Source organism: Oncorhynchus masou, chromosome 1 (assembly GCF_036934945.1).
Source record: "Oncorhynchus masou masou isolate Uvic2021 chromosome 1, UVic_Omas_1.1, whole genome shotgun sequence".
NCBI classification, from domain to species: Eukaryota; Metazoa; Chordata; class Actinopteri; order Salmoniformes; family Salmonidae; genus Oncorhynchus; species Oncorhynchus masou.
In genome coordinates, this window is record NC_088212.1 from 11,361,050 (window position 1) to 11,379,154 (window position 18,105).

Genomic DNA, 18,105 nt, shown 5'->3' on the forward strand with positions numbered 1-18,105 from the left:
GATATGACGTCACGCTGGCAGCCATCAATCAAAGTGTTTGACACCTGCTGAAGCCTGAAGTGCCGTATGGGTCTTGGAGAAAACCCCCTGCTCTTCTCTCATAGCCTCTATATATATATTTAAAAAATATATTTAGGGAATTGTTTATTTTTGCACTCTATCCAATGGCGTTTGTGTCCTTAGTCATTTCTCAACAGCTAATGGGGATCCTAATAAAATACAAAAAAATACTGCCACTCACTTTTATCCTATGTTCTCACATAGAGATTCCTTAAGTCAATCATTCAGTTATACCAGCAGGAGTACCAGCTCAGAACATAGCTGGTTAACTTTTGGGGGGCTCCCTAGTGGCACAGCCGTCGAAGGCACTTCATCTCAGTGCTAGAGTCGTCATTACAGACCCTGGTTTGATTCCAGGCTAAATCACAACCCACCGTGATTGGGAGTCCCATAGGACGGCGCACAATTGGCCCAGTGTCGTCCGGGTTAGGGTTTGGTCAGGGTCAGCCGTCATTCTAAATAAGAATTTGTTCTAGACTGACTTGACTAGTTAAATGAAGGGTAAATAAAAATAAATAATAACTAAAAACAAGGAGTTGGCCTGATGGGTACTCTGTGATGTTGTTGGTCCTCCTTCCTTGCTCTAGGAACAATAGAGGAGCATTAGAGAACAAAGGGGAAAGGCCTCAGAGGGGTTGGGTTAAATACGGAAGACGCATTTCAGTTGAATGCATTCAGTTATACAACTGACTAGGTTTCCCCACCCCCCTCCCAGGTGATAAATGAGGCGCTATGTAGGCGGAGTCTCGGATCGGGGGAGGGGAAGGGATACCTAGGGCAGGGTTTCCTCAATGTTGACCTGCGACCCCATTTAGAAACCTTTCTGTTTATTACAACTAATGTATCCTCGGTTCTATGAACCAAGCGCTTTTTTTTTCAGAGTTTCTCTCGTAACCCCATTTTCAAGGTAACCCATAGTTTGGAAAGACTGACCTATTTCACCCCTCTCTCTCTCTCTCTCTCTCTCTCTCTCTCTCTCTCTCTCTCTACAAATAGTTAAAGTACACAAAGGAAAATAAATAGGCATAAATATGGGTTGTATTTACAATGGTGTTTGTTCTTCACTGGTTGCCCTTTTCTTGTGGCAACAGGTCACAAATCTTGCTGCTGTGATGGCACATTGTGGAAGTTCACCCAGTAGATATGGGAGTTTATCAAAATTGGATTTGTTTTAGAATTCTTTGTGGATCTGTGTAATCTGAGGGAAATATGTGTCTCTAATATGGTCATACGTTTGACAGGAGGTTAGGAAGTGCAGCTCAGTTTCCACCTCATTTTGTGGGCAGTGAGCACATAGCCTGTCTTCTCTTGAAAGCCAGGTCTGCCTACGGCGGCCTTTCTCAATAGCAAGGCTATACTCACTGAGTCTGTACATAGTCAAAGCTTTCCTTAAGTTTGGGTCAGTCACAGTGGTCAGATATTATGCCACTGTGTACTCTCTGTTTAGGGCCAAATAGCATTCTAGTTTGCTCTGTTTTTTTGTTAATTCTTTCCAATGTGTCAAGTAATTATCTTTTTGTTTTGTCATGATTTGGTTGGGTCTAATTGTGTTGCTGTCCTGGGGCTCTGTAGGGTGTGTTTGTGTTTGTGAACAGAGCCCCAGGACCAGCTTGCTCAGGGGACTATTCTCCAGGTTCATCTTTCTGTATGTGATGGCATTGTTATGGAAGGTTTGGGAATCGCTTCCTTTTAGGTGATTGTAGAATTTAATGTCTCTTTTCTGGATTTTGATAATTAGCGGGACATCGGTCTAATTCTGCTCTGCCTGCATTATTTGGTGTTCTACGTTGTACACGGAGGATATTTTTGCAGAATTCTGCATGTAGAGTCTCAATTTGATGTTTGTCCCATTTTGTGAATTCGTGGTTGGTGAGCAGAACCCAGACCTCACAACCATAAAGGGAAATGGGTTCTTTGTCTGATTCAAGTATTTTTAGCCAGATCCTAATTGGTATGTTGAATTTTATGTTCCTTTTGATGGCATAGAATGCCCTTCTTGCCTTGTCTCTCAGATCGTTCACAGCTTTGTGGAAGTTACCTGTGGCGCTGATGTTTAAGCCAAGGTATGTATAGTGTTTTGTGTGCTCTAGGGCAACAGTGTCGAGATGGAATTTGTATTTGTGGTCCTGGCGACTGAACCTTTTTTGGAACACCATTATTTTGGTCCTACTGAGATTTACTTTCAGGGCCCAGGTCTGGAACAATCTGTGCAGAAGTTATAGGTGCTGCTGTAGGCCCTCCTTGGTTGGTGACAGAAGCACCAGATCATCAGCAAACAGTAGACATTTGACTTCAGATTCTATTAGGGTGAGGCCGGGTGCTGCAGACTTTTCTAGTGCCCTCGCCAATTCGTTGATATATATGTTGAAGAGGGTGGGGCTTAAGCTGCATCCCTGACTCACCTCACGGCCCTGTGGGAAGAAATGTGTGTGTTTTTTGCCTATTTTAACCACACATTTGTTTGTGTACATGGATTTTATAATGTCATATGTTTTTCCCCCAACACCACTTTCCATCAATTTGTATAACAGACCCTCATGCCAAATTGAGTCGAATGCTTTTTTGAAATCAACAAAGCATGAGAAGACTTCGCCTTTATTTTGGTTTGTTTGTTTGTCAATTAGGTTGTGCAGGGTGAATATGTGGTCTGTCTTACGATAATTTGGTAAAAAGCCAATTTGACATTTGCTCAGTACATTGTTTTCACTGAGGAAATGTACGAGTCTGCTGTTAATGATAATGCAGAGGATTTTCCCAAGGTTGTTGTTGACCCATATACCACAGTAGTTATTGGGGTCAAATTTGTCTCCACTTTTGTGGATTGGGGTGATCAGTCCTTGGTTTCAAATATTGGGGAAGATGCCAGAGCTAAGGATGATGTTAAAGAGTTTTAGTATAGCCAATTGGAATTTGTTTTCTGTATATTTGATAATTTCATTGAGGATACCATCAACACCACAGGCCTTTTTGGGTTGGTGGGTTTTTATATTGTCCTGTAGTTCATTCAAAGTAATTGGAGAATCCAGTGTGTTCTGGAAGTCTTTAAAAGCTGATTCTAAGATTTGTAATTCATCATGTATATGTTTTTGCTGTTTGTTCTTTGTTATAGAGCCAAAAATATTGGAGAAGGTAATTCTCTGTGTTGTTGTTTGTTTAGTGTTTTCCAATTTTACCAGAAGTGGTTAGAGTCAATGGACTCTTCAATTACATTGAGCTGATTTCTGACGTGCTGTTCCTTCTTTTTCTGTAGTGTATTTCTGTATTGTTTTAGTGATTCACCATAGTGGATGCGTAGACTCAGGTTTTCCGGGTCTCTATGTTTTTAGGTTGGACAGATATCTTAATTTCTTTCTTAGATTTTTGCATTCTTCATCAAACTATTTGTAATTGTTGTTAATTTTCTTCGGTTTTCTATTTGAGATTTTTAGATTTGATAGGGAAGCTGAGAAGTCAAATATACTGTTAAGATTTTCTACTGCCAAGTTTACAACTTCACTATTACAGTGGAACATTTTGCCCAGCGTGCGACAGAGCTGCAGGAGTTTTTGTTGGTTATGTTGTCATAGTTGTGCCTAGGGGTTCATATGGGGGAGAGAATGCTATCACCTCCAGGCATGTGTTTGTCCCCCTGTGTGCTGAGGGTGTCAGGTTCTTGTCCGGTTCTGGCATTTAGGTTGCCACAGACTAGTACATGTCCCTGGGCCTGGAAATGATTGATTTCCCCAGGATGGAGAAGCTGTCTTCGTTAAAATAGGAGGATTCTACTGGGGGGATATAGGTAGCACACAGGAGGACATTTTTCTCTGTTAAGATAATTTCCTTTTGAATTTCTAGCCAAATGTTCCTGTTTTGATTAATTTAATGGAGTGAGTTCGGTCTGCTCTATACCAAATTAGCATACCCCCTGAGTCCCTTCCCTGTTTCACACCTGGTAGTTTGGTGGATGGGACTACCAGCTCTCTGTAACCTAGAGGACAACCAGTGTGTCCATCTCCTCTATACCAGGTTTCTTGTAGGATGACATTGTCTGTATTTCCAATTTCTTTGATGAAGTCTGGGTACCTGTTCTTTAAGCCAAAGGCAGATGACCTCAGGCCTTGGATATTCCAGGATAAGATAGTGAAGGCTTTGAGTTCCATGAAGTGTCCAATGTTGTTCGTTGTGTGGTTTGGCCTCAGTCCAGTAAGTGTGAGCAGAGCCTGCTGAGAATCTGGTACATGCCGTTGGCTCGGGCTAGTGTAAGAGTGGGGGTTGGGCCCGCTCACGGTCTGTGATTGATTGTCCTCAACATTTCATCCAGTATAATTTTACACATTACACATAATGAGATAAAAACACTCATATGTACAGAGAAAACTTATTAAGCAGAGACATATGTTTTTAATGAGTGACAGTCTTATCTAAGCTAACATGTAGATTATTTAGCTATTTGATTATGAAGTTTAGGACAACTTTAGGTATAAAAATTATAATATTTAAAAATGATTTGATAAAATATTGAATTTGGTCTTTACTACTATAACCCATAGAAACGCATTGAATAATACATTTATAACTGGCAAAAGAAATGTATCCTAAGGAATAAGGTTTTGAAGTGTCTGTCTTATATCTAGGAGATATATGAAAGCTCAGGAAATATATATATATATTTTTAACACATATTTGACCCCAAATTTCTGTTGGCACTAAACTACCTCCATACTTCCATTCATTTGTATTGGTTCCCTTTAGACGAACTGAGATGCGGAAGGCTGACGTAGGCGGATGTGGTGGACTGAGACGCAGCCCATGCAAAAAACAGATATCTCTAGCTTAAACTGATCGATTTTGATGGGGATTTTTTTATTATATGACTTAGATTGACGCACGGGTGTGTCAATAGACTCTTAAAGATGAAGGATGAAATCTTTTCTCTATAAACACGTCTGGGGCTCTTCCCTTAGTGTGCCCTCTACGACTGGCTAAGCCAGTCTACATCAAATACATCTCTCTCTCACGCTCTCTCTCACTAGATGACATCAGAAAGCTAGAGTGACTTGTGACTATTTCCAGAGGAAGTACTTGACAACCTACTCTAAATGAAATGTCCTTGTTGAAAGGAAGATGAGATTCAGCTCACCAAAATGGCCTCACACACCACCATTTCTGTGAGAGGGTTTTTAGTGATTTTTTATTTTTTTAAATGTCAGTATCACGAAAAGAAAGAGGTAGAGGGGGAAGGAGGAAGAAGAAGTAAAAAAGATCAGTAAGTTGAAGCGGTATCTTCCGTATAACCAAAAGGTCATTCCATCCTTGGACCTATATAGCAGAGTTATGACACGATGAAGCAGTAATAATAAAATGTCAGCTGAGGATTCAAACTAAAAATGTCTGAGTTTTGAGACGAAAAATGTATTATTTTCATTATGATCAAATAAAGCTGTAGACGTACCAATCTGCAGACATCCTTCGCACCTTTGACCAAACAAAAGCAGTAAGGGTGTTAGGGTAGGGGGTTAGGCAGTATGTTTGAGAGGCAGTATGTTTGGCCCCTTTGAGAGGCAGTATGTGTCACACCCTGACCTTAGAGATCCTTATTATTCTCTATGTTTGGTTAGATCGGAGTGTGACTCAGGTGGGAAAGTCTATGTTTTCTATTTCTTTGTTTTTGGCCGTGTGTGTGTGTGTGCGTGTGTGTGCGTGTGTGTGTGTGTGTGTGGTTCCCAATCAGAGGCAGCTGTCTATCGTTGTCTCTGATTGGGGATCACATATAAGTTGTCATTTTCCTTTTGGGTTTTGTGGGATCTTGTTTTCTGTTGAGTGTCTGTGCCTGACAGAACTGTTCGTGTTTGTTTTTTTTGCCTTTTTTTGATTTTCGTTTTGGTGTCATCAATAAAAAGACGATGTACGCCTACCACTCTGCGCCTTGGTCCACTCTTCATGCTACAAACGAGAGTCGTTACAGTGTGTTTGGCCGCTCTCCCACAGCACCAGCATCAACATCCTGTGTGTCAGGTTACTGGCCAGAACAGTCTGTGCAGAAGTGGTGGGAAATTAATAAATTAGGAGCAGGTCTGAAATTTCCCCACTGCAACACCTGACTCAGCTCCTTGTGTGAACTGTTCTGGAAAAGGGACATGCTGATCTAGGATCAGTTTTGTAGAGGTGAGCAGATAACCATCAGGGCCCGTGTTCATAAAGCGTCTCATAATAGGAATGCTGATCTAGGATCAGTTTAGTCTTTTAGATCACAGTGAATAATATGACATGGACAGGGGGAACCTGATCCTAGATCAGCACTCCCACTCTGAGACGCTTAATAACTACATGCCCTGTTGGCTAATTCAATGTAGGATACAATGTAATTCTGGTTCAGAGCAGGATACAATGTAACTTGTATTGAAGACTTAATGTGACTTACTAAATAGTCATCATATCTGAATTGCAGATTGAGCTTCTTGAAAGCCTCTTGGATCAGGTAGGTGAACAACATTCATGTTGATGACGCAAACTGAGCTACATGCAACCAAAAAACTAAACAAGGGAAAAAAAGAGAGAGAAAGATGACATGTTATTTTGTTGTCTGCATTTGAAAGCAGGATAACATCTCTCTCTGGAATAGGAGCACAGCTGTGTTTAAATGTCAATGTGAACTGGAGCTGAGAGCATGTGTGTTGAATTTAATGTATCTTCTCGAGATTGAAACCTCCCTAGTTATTCACTGAAACCTTGGCGTACTCTGCTGGTTGATTCTGTTACTACAACTGTATGGCTCACAGATTCCTTCCTGTAGCTCTTGTAGACAGGGATGAACTGGGACCAGAAATCAACCCTGGAATTTCTAACTTCCTCAAGGCCCACATAACTAGCTAAATAATGATCATTTTCCGCATTAAAAAAACAATACAGTAAATAATAATTGGGGTACCCACATTTAGACAGGCTAACTGTGTTAAATATGATTTAACAGAAGTGCCCTATAGCCAGTCCATCTGTGACTGTAGATGGCATTCATGACAGAACTCTGATCAGTTCTGCTTGGGCTTCTGTGACAACATATTCTAATATTGGGGGTCACACATGATTCATTCCCAATTAAAAGGCACTGTTCATCAGAACACATTTATGGTTGGCTCTAAATGGAGTGTTTTGTGACTGACTTACTTTGCTCATAATTGTTTAAAATCACATGAAGCCCACTAGATGATGTCATCAGTGTCTCCCTATGATGCCATTGGAATCAGGTATCTTCCTCTATCTTGTTGACTACAAAACAGAAACCTGCTGTTGTCACATTGCGGTGGTGCTGAAAATTATTCATTTGATTTTGAAAAAGGGTGCATTTTCCCTGCAAATGTACATGCCAAGACTTTTCTAACCTCAAGGTACTTTCCTGGTTAAATAATGATGAAAATCAATAGAGAACGATGCCTGCTGCACTATCTGTGTTTATACTGGACGTAGAAGTGCATTGGGAATTCTTGTCTATCTTGTGCATATAGACGCGTCTTTATCAACTAACCATGGAGAAAACCGCTACGCTCAACGCCTACAAACTTTTCAGAATTTGCATTTTGCCCGACTAGTTTTCTAGGAAAGGTCATGAACAAGTATTTGTGTATATAATTGACTGAAAATAGATGTTATTTTTTAAATCAAAAGGTAGAAATGTGTTTTATGTCAAATCAGTAAACGCATAAAATGTAAATGTCTTTGTAGTTAGCTTTTAATACATTATAAATCAAATATACACAAGCAAGTCCAACTGTATGCCGTCTACTCTACCGGATATGATTACATTTAATTGCACAATACTCTACAATGGTGCAGAAATGAGTGGTGTTCATGGACATTGAAATCAATATCTCTTTCAAGTACAATAAGCATTCATTTCCAAAAGAATGTTGACAGTTATTTTCTAATGTAAGACTGTATATCTTAGACATATGCCTACTACCTGATGCGTTGAAACTTGAAAAACTACTTGGCAGAATCAACACAACATTTCAAAGCTTAAAGGGGAAATATGGGATTGGAAGATGCATTTTTGGACTTTTAAATGAATGATATATAGCCAATGATATGGCTTAGTTCAACTGTCTTATCCTATCAGAACCCAAAATATAAGCATGTTTTACACCACTGTTTATAAACAAAGTAATTGTTAACAATCACTGTATAGCTTCAAAACATGGTTAAAACTATCAATTTGATATCGTTGATGGTCAGACTATTTCCCCAGCCCCATCCCTCAGCTGTTTATCGAAAAACTGTCAGGGGTGACCTCTGTTGTTGTTGTTGAATCCCAGGTCACACCAGATTTCCCCTTTAAATGGAACGTATTCCATGTACTGATATGTCACTGTGCATATCCTTTCTTTTTTTCAGTATGTACAACAGCAAATTACAACACCGTTAAGCTTAAGCCAACTTCCTTTGTTTAGAAGCTTGAGTGGTAATTTGCAACTATCTTTTAAAAAATGGCATCTTGTGGTTTTCCATTGCTTCCAATGTTGGCAGTGGTTTGCCTAAAGTTTGGTGGGCCTGACAACTTCCCGGGGAAGCTGAAGGAAAACATTTAGACAACGTTCCTGAAAGGATGCTAAAATATTAGTGTGGGGAACACGAGTCCTTTGGCTTTATGACCGCACACTGCTGGAGAGGAGCGGGGAGAGGTGTCAGGGGTCAAGGGTCAGGAGCTGCTGCAAGACAAGCCCCTAAAGCATCCTTCATGGCAGCAGGTCATATCAGACATACAGGGTCTGGTAGCCAGTTCGCCTGCCACTTTTACAGGTGATCACACACACACTGAGCATCCCGAAAAACTGAAAGAAAAGGACAAAGATATCCAGTGAAATTCAGTACACAGTAAATTGGCTGGTACCTTTCAGGGTAGGTCCGCGGGCTAACACTTTAAGTCTTTTTTTCAAGCTTTTTTTGGGCCCGGCCTCAGAGGTGGAAACACGAAAGCCTTCATCTTTAGGCCAAACACCGGCGCAAAGTCTAATAATGTAAATGAATATGATAAATCAAATGTTAAAAGTCAGAGGACAGTCAGGTACAGTACCTTGATGATGGCAAAGCCAAGGATGACCAGCATGGCATAGCTCATCACATCCTGAAGGAGCTGCTCCAGCTTAACCTCACAACCCTGGAGCGACACACACACACACACACACACACACACACACACACACACACACATACACATACACATACACACACACACACACACACACACACACACACACACACACACACACATACACACACACACACACACACACACACACACACACACACACACACACAGGTTAGAGAGTAATGTCATTACATTTTAAATCATTGTATCAAATTTAGAAACTAGAATTTAGGGATTAACTGAATTGGTCTATACCTGAGTATTGAGCAGGTCTGGCTGGTCCAATTTGCCTGTGCACTCGGTGTTGTTCTGTTTACAACAGGAGATGGGCACAGTGTTGTTACTGCTGCTGAACCAGGGCATGGTGGTCCAATTCATGTAGGTCTGCACTCCACAGCACTGCAACTGAATACAGAGAGAGGAAGTTCACAGCTCCTAGCTGACAAAAGCCTCATTTCCAGTATCATCACATCTCTGTGTGTGCCAGTGCGTGTTAGCACCAGATACGTTTCAAACAGAGAGACTCAACAAGTGATAACTTCCTCTTACGCCTACGACAAAGACCATCAATGGGAAGGTGGGAAATTTGTCCACAAGATGCGCCTGTATACACAGGAAGTAATCGCACAGTGAGTCTCTCGGTTTTCAAACCTAGCAAGGACCTGCTTGGCATCATACTGGTTATCAGGGGAATTCAAACTTGTCAATAAAGGAAGTGGCACTGACCTGAGACTGCAGATAATCCACAGCCCGGGTTTCAGAGTTCTCCCCATCATACTTCTGGAACACATCGCTCATTGACCGCTCCAAATCACCTTTTATCTGTAAAGATATATCTATTTAAGTATTGTACCTGCAAGCATTAAATAATATTATATGATTGTAGCATATAATACATGAAATGCATGTGGTGAAAATGTTTCCAAATGTGACGTTCACTCACCCTGCCTTGGTAAATGAAGGCAAACACGAGGGCAGCGACCTCTGCTGCAAACATGGCCAGGAGGATCATCAGGAACTGGAAAGAGATGGGCAGACCAGACGGCTATCAGCAAGGAGGCCGTGAACAAGTGCTGCAGCAGGACTTATCAAACACAGAGATCCTCAGTGCCTACTGTGTGTCCCAAATGGCACCCTACCCTATGTAATGATTGCACTACTTTTGATCAGAGACCTATGAACCCTGGTCAAAAGTACTGCACTATATAGGGGAATAGGGTGCCATTTGGGACACAAAGTGCATTTATGGAAGACCTGGATGGACGGATGGCTCCTTTCACCATCACCCACTAGGAACCAACACCACAATGTCTGAGGCAGGTGTCGGGTGAGATTTCCCCTAGACGCTGATCTTGGTTCAGTTTGGAAATTTCCCCACTAATTGTTAACGTTCAGATTTGTGGACGTGATTCTGATCCTAGATCTATACCTCGGGGAAACCACTTGTTGCGTCGGTGGCTCATACTCACAAAGCTCAGGCCCACTTTGGACTCTCTCAGGGTGGCGCAGCAGCCCACAGTCCCGATGATGAACATCACCACTCCTACAGTGATGATGATGGCTGCAGGGATGAGTGTGTACTTATCCTCCAGGAAGTTGTCAAAGTTGTTGTAGCTCTTGATCACGTAAGAGCCTACGTAAGCAAGAGCGCCACCCGCAGCCTAGAGAGAAGAACAAAACAACAACATGAGCACTTTATACCACTAATCAAGGCCGTGTTGCCTATTCTCCACCACTAATCAAGGCTGTGTTGCCTATTCTCCACCACTAATCAAGGCTGTGTTGCTTATTCTCCACCACTAATCAAGGCTGTGTTGCCTATTCTCCACCACTAATCAAGGCTGTGTTACCTATTCTCCACCACTAATCAAGGCTGTGTTGCCTATTCTCCACCACTAATCAAGGCTGTGTTACCTATTCTCCACCACTAATCAAGGCTGTGTTACCTATTCTCCACCACTAATCAAGGCTGTGTTGCCTATTCTCCACCACTAATCAAGGCTGTGTTGCTTATTCTCCACCACTAATCAAGGCTGTGTTGCCTATTCTCCACCACTAATCAAGGCTGTGTTGCCTATTCTCCACCACTAATCAAGGCTGTGTTACCTATTCTCCACCACTAATCAAGGCTGTGTTACCTATTCTCCACCACTAATCAAGGCTGTGTTACCTATTCTCCACCACTAATCAAGGCTGTGTTGTTTATTCTCCACCACTAATCAAGGCTCCGTTGCCTATTCTCCACCACTAATCAAGGCTGTGTTGCCTATTCTCCACCACTAATCAAGGCTGTGTTGTTTATTCTCACCACTAATCAAGGCTCTGTTAATCTAATCAAGGCTGTGTTGCCTATTCTCCACCACTAATCAAGGCTGTGTTGCCTATTCTCCACCACTAATCAAGGCTGTGTTACCTATTCTCCACCACTAATCAAGGCTGTGTTACCTATTCTCCACCACTAATCAAGGCTGTGTTACCTATTCTCCACCACTAATCAAGGCTGTGTTGTTTATTCTCCACCACTAATCAAGGCTCCGTTGCCTATTCTCCACCACTAATCAAGGCTGTGTTGCCTATTCTCCACCACTAATCAAGGCTGTGTTGCCTATTCTCCACCACTAATCAAGGCTGTGTTACCTATTCTCCACCACTAATCAAGGCTGTGTTACCTATTCTCCACCACTAATCAAGGCTGTGTTGCCTATTCTCCACCACTAATCAAGGCTGTGTTGCTTATTCTCCACCACTAATCAAGGCTGTGTTGCCTATTCTCCACCACTAATCAAGGCTGTGTTGCCTATTCTCCACCACTAATCAAGGCTGTGTTACCTATTCTCCACCACTAATCAAGGCTGTGTTAATCCTATTCTCCACCACTAATCAAGGCTGTGTTACCTATTCTCCACCACTAATCAAGGCTGCTGTTGCCTATTCTCCACCACTAATCAAGGCTGTGTTGCCTATTCTCCACCACTAATCAAGGCTGTGTTGTTTATTCTCCACCACAAATCAAGGCTCTGTTGCCTATTCTCCACCACTAATCAAGGCTGTGTTGCCTATTCTCCACCACTAATCAAGGCTGTGTTGTTTATTCTCCACCACTAATCAAGGCTGTGTTACCTATTCTCCACCACTAATCAAGGCTGTGTTACCTATTCTCCACCACTAATCAAGGCTGTGTTGCCTATTCTCCACCACTAATCAAGGCTCTGTTACCTATTCTCCACCACTAATCAAGGCTGTGTTGCCTATTCTCCACCACTAATCAAGGCTGTGTTACCTATTCTCCACCACTAATCAAGGCTCTGTTACCTATTCTCCACCACTAATCAAGGCTGTGTTACCTATTCTCCACCACTAATCAAGGCTGTGTTACCTATTCTCCACCACTAATCAAGGCTGTGTTACCTATTCTCCACCACTAATCAAGGCTGTGTTGCCTATTCTCCACCACTAATCAAGGCTGTGTTACCTATTCTCCACCACTAATCAAGGCTGTGTTGCCTATTCTCCACCACTAATCAAGGCTGTGTTACCTATTCTCCACCACTAATCAAGGCTCTGTTACCTATTCTCCACCACTAATCAAGGCTCTGTTACCTATTCTCCACCACTAATCAAGGCTGTGTTACCTATTCTCCACCGCTAATCAAGGCTGTGTTGCCTATTCTCCACCACTAATCAAGGCTGTGTTGCTTATTCTCCACCACTAATCAAGGCTGTGTTACCTATTCTCCACCACTAATCAAGGCCGTGTTGCTTATTCTCTACCACTAATCAAGGCTCTGTTACCTATTCTCCACCACTAATCAAGGCTGTGTTACCTATTCTCCACCACTAATCAAGGCCGTGTTGCTTATTCTCTACCACTAATCAAGGCCGTGTTGCCTATTCTCCACCACTAATCAAGGCTGTGTTACCTATTCTCCACCACTAATCAAGGCTGTGTTGCCTATTCTCCACCACTAATCAAGGCTGTGTTACCTATTCTCCACCACTAATCAAGGCTCTGTTACCTATTCTCCACCACTAATCAAGGCTCTGTTACCTATTCTCCACCACTAATCAAGGCTCTGTTACCTATTCTCCACCACTAATCAAGGCTGTGTTGCCTATTCTCCACCACTAATCAAGGCCATGTTGCCTATTCTCCACCACTAATCAAGGCTCTGTTACCTATTCTCCACCACTAATCAAGGCCGTGTTGCCTATTCTCCACCACTAATCAAGGCTCTGTTACCTATTCTCCACCACTAATCAAGGCTGTGTTGCCTATTCTCCACCACTAATCAAGGCTGTGTTGCCTATTCTCCACCACTAATCAAGGCTGTGTTGTTTATTCTCCACCACTAATCAAGGCTCTGTTACCTATTCTCCACCACTAATCAAGGCCGTGTTGCCTATTCTCCACCACTAATCAAGGCTCTGTTACCTATTCTCCACCACTAATCAAGGCTGTGTTGTTTATTCTCCACCACTAATCAAGGCTCCGTTGCCTATTCTCCACCACTAATCAAGGCTGTGTTGCCTATTCTCCACCACTAATCAAGGCTGTGTTGCCTATTCTCCACCACTAATCAAGGCTGTGTTACCTATTCTCCACCACTAATCAAGGCTGTGTTACCTATTCTCCACCACTAATCAAGGCTGTGTTGCCTATTCTCCACCACTAATCAAGGCTGTGTTGCTTATTCTCCACCACTAATCAAGGCTGTGTTGCCTATTCTCCACCACTAATCAAGGCTGTGTTGCCTATTCTCCACCACTAATCAAGGCTGTGTTACCTATTCTCCACCACTAATCAAGGCTGTGTTACCTATTCTCCACCACTAATCAAGGCTGTGTTACCTATTCTCCACCACTAATCAAGGCTGTGTTGTTTATTCTCCACCACTAATCAAGGCTCCGTTGCCTATTCTCCACCACTAATCAAGGCTGTGTTGCCTATTCTCCACCACTAATCAAGGCTGTGTTGTTTATTCTCCACCACTAATCAAGGCTCTGTTGCCTATTCTCCACCACTAATCAAGGCTGTGTTGCCTATTCTCCACCACTAATCAAGGCTGTGTTGTTTATTCTCCACCACTAATCAAGGCTGTGTTACCTATTCTCCACCACTAATCAAGGCTCTGTTACCTATTCTCCACCACTAATCAAGGCTCTGTTACCTATTCTCCACCACTAATCAAGGCTCTGTTACCTATTCTCCACCACTAATCAAGGCTCTGTTACCTATTCTCCACCACTAATCAAGGCTGTGTTACCTATTCTCCACCACTAATCAAGGCTGTGTTGCTTATTCTCCACCACTAATCAAGGCCGTGTTGCCTATTCTCCACCACTAATCAAGGCTGTGTTGCCTATTCTCCACCACTAATCAAGGCTCTGTTACCTATTCTCCACCACTAATCAAGGCTGTGTTACCTATTCTCCACCACTAATCAAGGCTGTGTTGCTTATTCTCCACCACTAATCAAGGCCGTGTTGCCTATTCTCCACCACTAATCAAGGCTGTGTTACCTATTCTCCACCACTAATCAAGGCTGTGTTGCCTATTCTCCACCACTAATCAAGGCTGTGTTACCTATTCTCCACCACTAATCAAGGCTCTGTTACCTATTCTCCACCACTAATCAAGGCTCTGTTACCTATTCTCCACCACTAATCAAGGCTCTGTTACCTATTCTCCACCACTAATCAAGGCTGTGTTGCCTATTCTCCACCACTAATCAAGGCCATGTTGCCTATTCTCCACCACTAATCAAGGCTCTGTTACCTATTCTCCACCACTAATCAAGGCCGTGTTGCCTATTCTCCACCACTAATCAAGGCTCTGTTACCTATTCTCCACCACTAATCAAGGCTGTGTTGCCTATTCTCCACCACTAATCAAGGCTGTGTTGCCTATTCTCCACCACTAATCAAGGCTGTGTTGTTTATTCTCCACCACTAATCAAGGCTCTGTTACCTATTCTCCACCACTAATCAAGGCCGTGTTGCCTATTCTCCACCACTAATCAAGGCTCTGTTACCTATTCTCCACCACTAATCAAGGCTGTGTTGTTTATTCTCCACCACTAATCAAGGCTCCGTTGCCTATTCTCCACCACTAATCAAGGCTGTGTTGCCTATTCTCCACCACTAATCAAGGCTGTGTTGCCTATTCTCCACCACTAATCAAGGCTGTGTTACCTATTCTCCACCACTAATCAAGGCTGTGTTACCTATTCTCCACCACTAATCAAGGCTGTGTTGCCTATTCTCCACCACTAATCAAGGCTGTGTTGCTTATTCTCCACCACTAATCAAGGCTGTGTTGCCTATTCTCCACCACTAATCAAGGCTGTGTTGCCTATTCTCCACCACTAATCAAGGCTGTGTTACCTATTCTCCACCACTAATCAAGGCTGTGTTACCTATTCTCCACCACTAATCAAGGCTGTGTTACCTATTCTCCACCACTAATCAAGGCTGTGTTGTTTATTCTCCACCACTAATCAAGGCTCCGTTGCCTATTCTCCACCACTAATCAAGGCTGTGTTGCCTATTCTCCACCACTAATCAAGGCTGTGTTGTTTATTCTCCACCACTAATCAAGGCTCTGTTGCCTATTCTCCACCACTAATCAAGGCTGTGTTGCCTATTCTCCACCACTAATCAAGGCTGTGTTGTTTATTCTCCACCACTAATCAAGGCTGTGTTACCTATTCTCCACCACTAATCAAGGCTGTGTTACCTATTCTCCACCACTAATCAAGGCTGTGTTGCCTATTCTCCACCACTAATCAAGGCTCTGTTACCTATTCTCCACCACTAATCAAGGCTGTGTTGCCTATTCTCCACCACTAATCAAGGCTGTGTTACCTATTCTCCACCACTAATCAAGGCTCTGTTACCTATTCTCCACCACTAATCAAGGCTGTGTTACCTATTCTCCACCACTAATCAAGGCTGTGTTACCTATTCTCCACCACTAATCAAGGCTGTGTTACCTATTCTCCACCACTAATCAAGGCTGTGTTGCCTATTCTCCACCACTAATCAAGGCTGTGTTACCTATTCTCCACCACTAATCAAGGCTGTGTTGCCTATTCTCCACCACTAATCAAGGCTGTGTTACCTATTCTCCACCACTAATCAAGGCTCTGTTACCTATTCTCCACCACTAATCAAGGCTCTGTTACCTATTCTCCACCACTAATCAAGGCTCTGTTACCTATTCTCCACCACTAATCAAGGCTGTGTTACCTATTCTCCACCACTAATCAAGGCTGTGTTGCTTATTCTCCACCACTAATCAAGGCCGTGTTGCCTATTCTCCACCACTAATCAAGGCTGTGTTGCCTATTCTCCACCACTAATCAAGGCTCTGTTACCTATTCTCCACCACTAATCAAGGCTGTGTTACCTATTCTCCACCACTAATCAAGGCTGTGTTGCTTATTCTCCACCACTAATCAAGGCCGTGTTGCCTATTCTCCACCACTAATCAAGGCTGTGTTACCTATTCTCCACCACTAATCAAGGCTGTGTTGCCTATTCTCCACCACTAATCAAGGCTGTGTTACCTATTCTCCACCACTAATCAAGGCTCTGTTACCTATTCTCCACCACTAATCAAGGCTCTGTTACCTATTCTCCACCACTAATCAAGGCTCTGTTACCTATTCTCCACCACTAATCAAGGCTGTGTTGCCTATTCTCCACCACTAATCAAGGCCATGTTGCCTATTCTCCACCACTAATCAAGGCTCTGTTACCTATTCTCCACCACTAATCAAGGCCGTGTTGCCTATTCTCCACCACTAATCAAGGCTCTGTTACCTATTCTCCACCACTAATCAAGGCTGTGTTGCCTATTCTCCACCACTAATCAAGGCTGTGTTGCCTATTCTCCACCACTAATCAAGGCTGTGTTGTTTATTCTCCACCACTAATCAAGGCTCTGTTACCTATTCTCCACCACTAATCAAGGCCGTGTTGCCTATTCTCCACCACTAATCAAGGCTCTGTTACCTATTCTCCACCACTAATCAAGGCTGTGTTGCCTATTCTCCACCACTAATCAAGGCTGTGTTACCTATTCTCCACCACTAATCAAGGCTGTGTTGCCTATTCTCCACCACTAATCAAGGCTGTGTTACCTATTCTCCACCACTAATCAAGGCTCTGTTACCTATTCTCCACCACTAATCAAGGCTCTGTTACCTATTCTCCACCACTAATCAAGGCTCTGTTACCTATTCTCCACCACTAATCAAGGCTGTGTTACCTATTCTCCACCACTAATCAAGGCTGTGTTGCTTATTCTCCACCACTAATCAAGGCCGTGTTGCCTATTCTCCACCACTAATCAAGGCTGTGTTGCCTATTCTCCACCACTAATCAAGGCTCTGTTACCTATTCTCCACCACTAATCAAGGCTGTGTTGCTTATTCTCCACCACTAATCAAGGCCGTGTTGCCTATTCTCCACCACTAATCAAGGCTGTGTTACCTATTCTCCACCACTAATCAAGGCTGTGTTGCCTATTCTCCACCACTAATCAAGGCTGTGTTACCTATTCTCCACCACTAATCAAGGCTCTGTTACCTATTCTCCACCACTAATCAAGGCTCTGTTACCTATTCTCCACCACTAATCAAGGCTCTGTTACCTATTCTCCACCACTAATCAAGGCTGTGTTGCCTATTCTCCACCACTAATCAAGGCCGTGTTGCCTATTCTCCACCACTAATCAAGGCTCTGTTACCTATTCTCCACCACTAATCAAGGCCGTGTTGCCTATTCTCCACCACTAATCAAGGCTCTGTTACCTATTCTCCACCACTAATCAAGGCTGTGTTGCCTATTTTCCACCACTAATCAAGGCTGTGTTGCCTATTCTCCACCACTAATCAAGGCCGTGTTGCCTATTCTCCACC

General features: G+C 42.9%; 1 protein-coding gene across 1 annotated transcript in view; it reads right to left on the reverse strand.

Annotated features, from left to right (window-relative positions):
• Positions 1-7,747: 7,747 nt before the first annotated feature.
• The window catches only part of tspan36 (tetraspanin 36), a 15,070-nt gene continuing 4,712 nt past the window's right edge, over positions 7,748-18,105 (reverse strand). Inside the window, exons 2-7 of the mRNA XM_064938577.1 lie at positions 10,651-10,842; positions 10,125-10,199; positions 9,908-10,003; positions 9,437-9,586; positions 9,107-9,190; positions 7,748-8,864 (exon numbers count right to left, since the gene is read on the reverse strand). Of these exons, the coding sequence (XP_064794649.1) occupies positions 8,787-8,864; positions 9,107-9,190; positions 9,437-9,586; positions 9,908-10,003; positions 10,125-10,199; positions 10,651-10,842 (675 nt within the window). The 3' untranslated portion in view covers positions 7,748-8,786. The remainder of the gene's footprint in view (positions 8,865-9,106; positions 9,191-9,436; positions 9,587-9,907; positions 10,004-10,124; positions 10,200-10,650; positions 10,843-18,105) is intronic.